The sequence below is a fragment of the Egretta garzetta genome, unplaced genomic scaffold (assembly GCF_000687185.1).
Source record: "Egretta garzetta isolate BGI_Z169 unplaced genomic scaffold, ASM68718v1 scaffold799, whole genome shotgun sequence".
Lineage (NCBI taxonomy): Eukaryota > Metazoa > Chordata > Aves > Pelecaniformes > Ardeidae > Egretta > Egretta garzetta.
The window spans coordinates 205347-210014 of NW_009260759.1; the positions used below are offsets into that span (position 1 = coordinate 205347).

Below are 4668 nucleotides of genomic sequence, written 5' to 3' on the forward strand. Positions count from 1 at the left end.
AGGGGCCGCCGCAGTATAAAACCCGGGGGTTTTTGTTTTTTTTTTTTTTTTTTTTTTTTTTTAAAAAAAAAACCCATTTCCCATCTTCTGTTGATTAGCTGTGAAAGGTTCAGAGTTCAGCCGGGTTGAAGAATGCGTGTGATTAAAAACATTCCTCTCTAATAAAAGGAAAAGGTCTTCTCCAGAGCCACGCACAAGTAACAAAAATTAGCTGGAGGGAATTTGTTCAAATTAAAAACACTTAAAAGAAGAAACCACACACACAAAAAAAAAGACAATGTTGAAATAACATTAAGATCACAAAGCCAGAAATCGAGAAATAGGAAATCCTGGAGTTGGGGTACCTTGCGTAACCTCGCCCTGGCCCCTGGGGCATAGGCACCGAGATGCTGGGTTTAATTCTGGGAGCAAACGCTATGCTCCCCTCAAAGAGAAGCACCAGTCACCCCAGTATCTCTGCCCAGCTCCACCAGGAGCGGGGACATGGGCACTGCCATCAGGTCTCGGGGTGGGGGGGGGATAGTGGGAACCCCGAGCTGGTGCTTCCACGCGCCCCTCTGCTCCCCCTACCTCCATCTGCTCGCGCGGCCCCGGGGGGCTTCCTCGCAGGACCCCAGGAAATCTGAACCTTTGGGGCATTTTCCTCCTTCCTCGCCTTGCCGGGGAAGGCAGCTCCGGGGAAGGCCCTGCGCCACCGTAGCTGTCCCCGAGCAGAGAGGCCGTACGCAGCGTCCCGCGTGAGCCATAAGAGAACAGATGATGCTCAGGGAAGATGTAATGTTTGGAGCGGTGGGTTGCCAAGTTCTGATAACTCTTTATGGAGTGTATTAACTGGGAGCTTCGAGAGCTTTATGAATTGGCCAGATGCGGGTGGATCCCTCTCCTCCCTACCAGCCATCAAATTCCTGCTCCAAAACAAGAGGAGGCTGATGCTTCCCTACGAAAAATCCCTGAGAGAGTTTTTCCAAGAGGGTAAAACCGTCTTTTTCTACCCTGACTCTTGCAAACTTCCTCCCGCAGAAAGTTTCCAGAAAATATTTGAGACGGACGACGATTAAAAGTTTGGCAAAGCCGCACGTGCATCACAAACCCCCTTCCGCCACCCAAGTCAGGGACTGGGATTAAAAGCAAACACACCTGAAAGCCCCCAGCCTACATGCATACACCTGGGAGCGAGGCACGTGATGGAGCTATTGCAAGCCCATAAATCAGAAAAAACCCTGCCGGAGCCTGCAAACAAGCTCCACATCAAGGCTCGGGAAGCGGATCAGGGCAAGAGACTTCCCCTGATTACTCTCGCCGGTTATTTGCGGCTCGTGACCCTTTGAGTCAGACATTTAATAGCCCTCCCTGGAATTTTCTCCCCACAAATGTGCGTAGTTACGTTTTGAAACTCATGACTCGGGGATCCAAAAACCTCACGGTGCTCTAAGGCTGGCCTGAGCTACAAGGACACGGAGCAAAAAGCTTTGTACCTGGATCTGCCGCCCGGATCAACCCACACCTTGGTATCGGTGTTCCCATGGGACCACCTCCCACAGCATCCATAGAGCGCAGAAGGACTCCGCTGCCGAAGGAAGAGGTATAGTGAACCCTACAGGACTAAATAAAACATTCATGGAAGCTGTCCAGCTGCATCCGCAGTGGGAACACGGGTGCCTGTGCTCTCCCCAAACAAGGAGCCCCCTCCTCGCTGGCCCAGGTCTGCGTGCGGTCCCTGGGCTGGCCTCACCGACACGGTCGGTGGGGCGAGCGGATCCACCCAGGGTGTCTTTAGGTGCCCATTTCAAAGAAGCTTTTCCATGTGCTCTCAAATCCGCATCAGCTTGGCCTCAAAAGTGTTTTGCCTGCAAGGGCGAAGCTGGTCAAGAGGATGCCAAGGTACCCCTGCACCACGCCAGATCGCCCCAAAGCCCCGAACCTTAAGACCGGACCAGAATTTCACCATGGGCGATACTTAAACCCCCAACCAACTGCTTCATGCTCACATGCAGCTCCCAGAGGAGATGGAACTACTTGCAAACATACCGGGGGGGGGGGGGAGTGTGCTGACCTCCCTGGATGCTGCCCCTCTCCCAGGGCTGAGTCCTTAAAGCCTTCAAAGCACCCAACCGTGAACGTGCAGAGGCAAAACCTGCACAGCAGAACCTGGCGATAGATTTTGAGTCTCAATTTGACATCGTTCGGTCACAGGGACACCCGGGTACTAAGCTGGGCACAGGCAGGATTGCAGCCGCCGTGCTGCCTGCCTGTGCTGCGATTCAGACTCACACGTGGCTGCGTAAGGCATCCCCGTCCCTGCCAGCCGTTCTTCGGTCGTGCCCTGATACGTGGCACCACCAGCCATGCCTAGGGTATACATGCGCTTGTGCATGCCTAAAGCAAATAAATAAATAAATAGTGGTTTTACCAGTTTCTTTGCGGGGGGATCAGGTCCCCGCACCACACAGTTTGAGCGTGGGCAGCACGAGGTGGGACCAAAGAGCTCATCTCCGCAGGCGGGACATGGGACCGGAGGGCCAGCAAGTGGGCTCCAACCCCGCCACGGCTCTGGCACGGCTGGAAACCTCTGGCAATCATTTCCTGCCAGCAGTTGCATCCTCCCACCCCCACCGGTCATAAACCCCATCCCAAATAGCAGCGCCCAGGGCCCTGGGGGAGGATGCTGTGCGGAGGAGTGCAAGGTATCCCCAGGAAACCTTGGAAAAACCGCCGTTTCCTCCGAAACAGAGGGAAATTCATAACCAAAGGGCTCTGTTGAAGGAAAGCCAAGGTTGCCTGGCGGCGCCTTATGCTCCCCAGAATAGCGTAGGCAGCTTCAGCTCGTGGAAACTCCTGAGATTTGGGCAAAGTCCTCCCCTCCCAGAAGGGCAACATCCCCCATAGCACAGCCCATCCCGTTGGATTCCTTCCCCTCCGACCATCTTCACCTGGTTGGATGGGGTCTGCTGCTACTCCCTGCTCGAGAGCCACCAGTGGCGGGGTCGGCGTAGCTCCGTGCACCGTGCTATCCCGAGCCGCACGACGGAGGGGCAGCGCCGGTCCTCCCGGTCCTCCCCCGAAGCCTTTCTCCGCAGCAGGCTGACGCCGAGCTCCACCGCTCCTCCTGCCCCACCAGCCCTGCAAACGCACCCCGCAGAGGGCTGCTATGCATCTTCACTGTCCATGCCCTCCTCTCCTTGCTGACACAGCTATGGAGCAGCCAGAGAAGGGGTGAGGGTTTGCGGTGGGCTCCCGAAAGCTTAAATACTACCAAAGCCCACAGGCAAAGATGAATGTGGATGGTAGGTGGTGAAACACTGGAACAGGTTGCCCAGAGGGGTGGTGGAGGCCCCATCCCTGGAAACATTCAAGACCAGGTTGGACGGGGCTCTGAGCAGCCTGATCTAGTTAGCGGTGTCCCTGCTCCTGCAGGGGGGTTGGACTAGATGACCTCTAGGGGACCCTTCCAACCCAAAACATTCTATGATTCTATGATGATTCTATGATCTCCAGGCAAGCACGTACCCCGCTCTGCCTGAACTGGGACAGCCTGGTGGTGTCTAACAGCCCCATTTTCTCCCTGGACCGGGCTTCTGGCGCAAGGCAACAACCCAGTCTAGAGCCTCAGCATCACCTCCCTGCCTACAGCCAACACCGGTCTTTGAAGAGAGGCTTTGGCACCGGTCCTGGCACGATAAGCTCCTCCGGGTCTCTGCTCTCCAAGCAGGTCGATGCCAAGAGAGGCAGAGCCGCACAGCAGCCCCGCGGACGCGGCCAAGCCCTCCCGGGAAGCCGAGCAAGCACCCTCTCGGCGCAGGACGCCTCTCGTCTTCCCGCGCCAGGTTTGATTACATCAGCGCAAGAGGATGCGGCCTCCGTGCCAAGGGAAGCAAGAGGAGAGATCAAACGATTACCCGAACCTCTCCTCAATCCCCGGCAGTTTGCATAAGCCCAGGAGAGCGTTCCCAACCGGTTTGGACAGCACACGGATGAGCTCGTCAGCACCTCTGCCCTGCACCACGCTGCTGCCCTGCACCACGCTGCTGCCCGCAGCCCGTCCAGGGGCTGCTGCAGGGGGGGTCCTTGCTGCTGTCACCCCCCCCCTGCACGCACAAAACCGCTGTTGGGAGCATCCCAGCACAGCACGGAGCGACACCTCCACCCACTCGGCTCGAACCCACAACCTGCTCTGCCTCGCGCCACCTCCGAAGGGTCACCACGCACGGGGGCTGCTGGTCACCAGCGCTACGGCTCAGCTTGCATATTTTTTTTTTTTTTTTTTTTTAATTGCTGCGTGCAACACAGCGAGAGCCCAGTTTGACTCCTAAAGCCCCCAGGGAAGAGCTCAGGGCTCCGAAGTGGTGCCTTGCTTGATCTGGAAGTGCTGAGACAAAAAAGCCTGGGCTCCCACAATACCCACTGGCAGTGAGCGACTCCTCGAGGGGACCTGCCCATTAATTGGAGCCTCTTCGCGTGCTGCAGAGAAGGAAATCCCTTTGGCAAACGCTGGCTGAAGTCCAAGGCTGGGCTGGAAGGCAGATTCAGTCATGAAAAGAAAATTTAAAAAAAAGAAAAAACAAGAACCCAAACCCTCAGCCCCAGTACAAATGCAAAGAGGAGGAGAACAAGGAGCTGGGAGAAACAGCAGCAGCCTCAGCTCTGTGGGAATAAGATGCATCCCAGGGA

General features: G+C 56.1%; 1 protein-coding gene across 4 annotated transcripts in view; it reads right to left on the bottom strand.

Moving 5' to 3' along the window:
• The window catches only part of HDAC7 (histone deacetylase 7), a 53078-nt gene that overhangs the window by 26456 nt on the left and 21954 nt on the right, over positions 1-4668 (bottom strand). The window contains exon 1 of one of the 4 annotated variants that reach the window (XM_035901428.1): positions 1476-1557. The exons of the other annotated variants lie outside the window; for them this stretch is intronic. Within the exon in view, the coding sequence (XP_035757321.1) occupies positions 1476-1548 (73 nt within the window). The 5' untranslated portion in view covers positions 1549-1557. Of the gene's footprint in view, positions 1-1475; positions 1558-4668 lie in introns of those variants that run through there. 4 annotated transcript variants of the gene reach the window in all.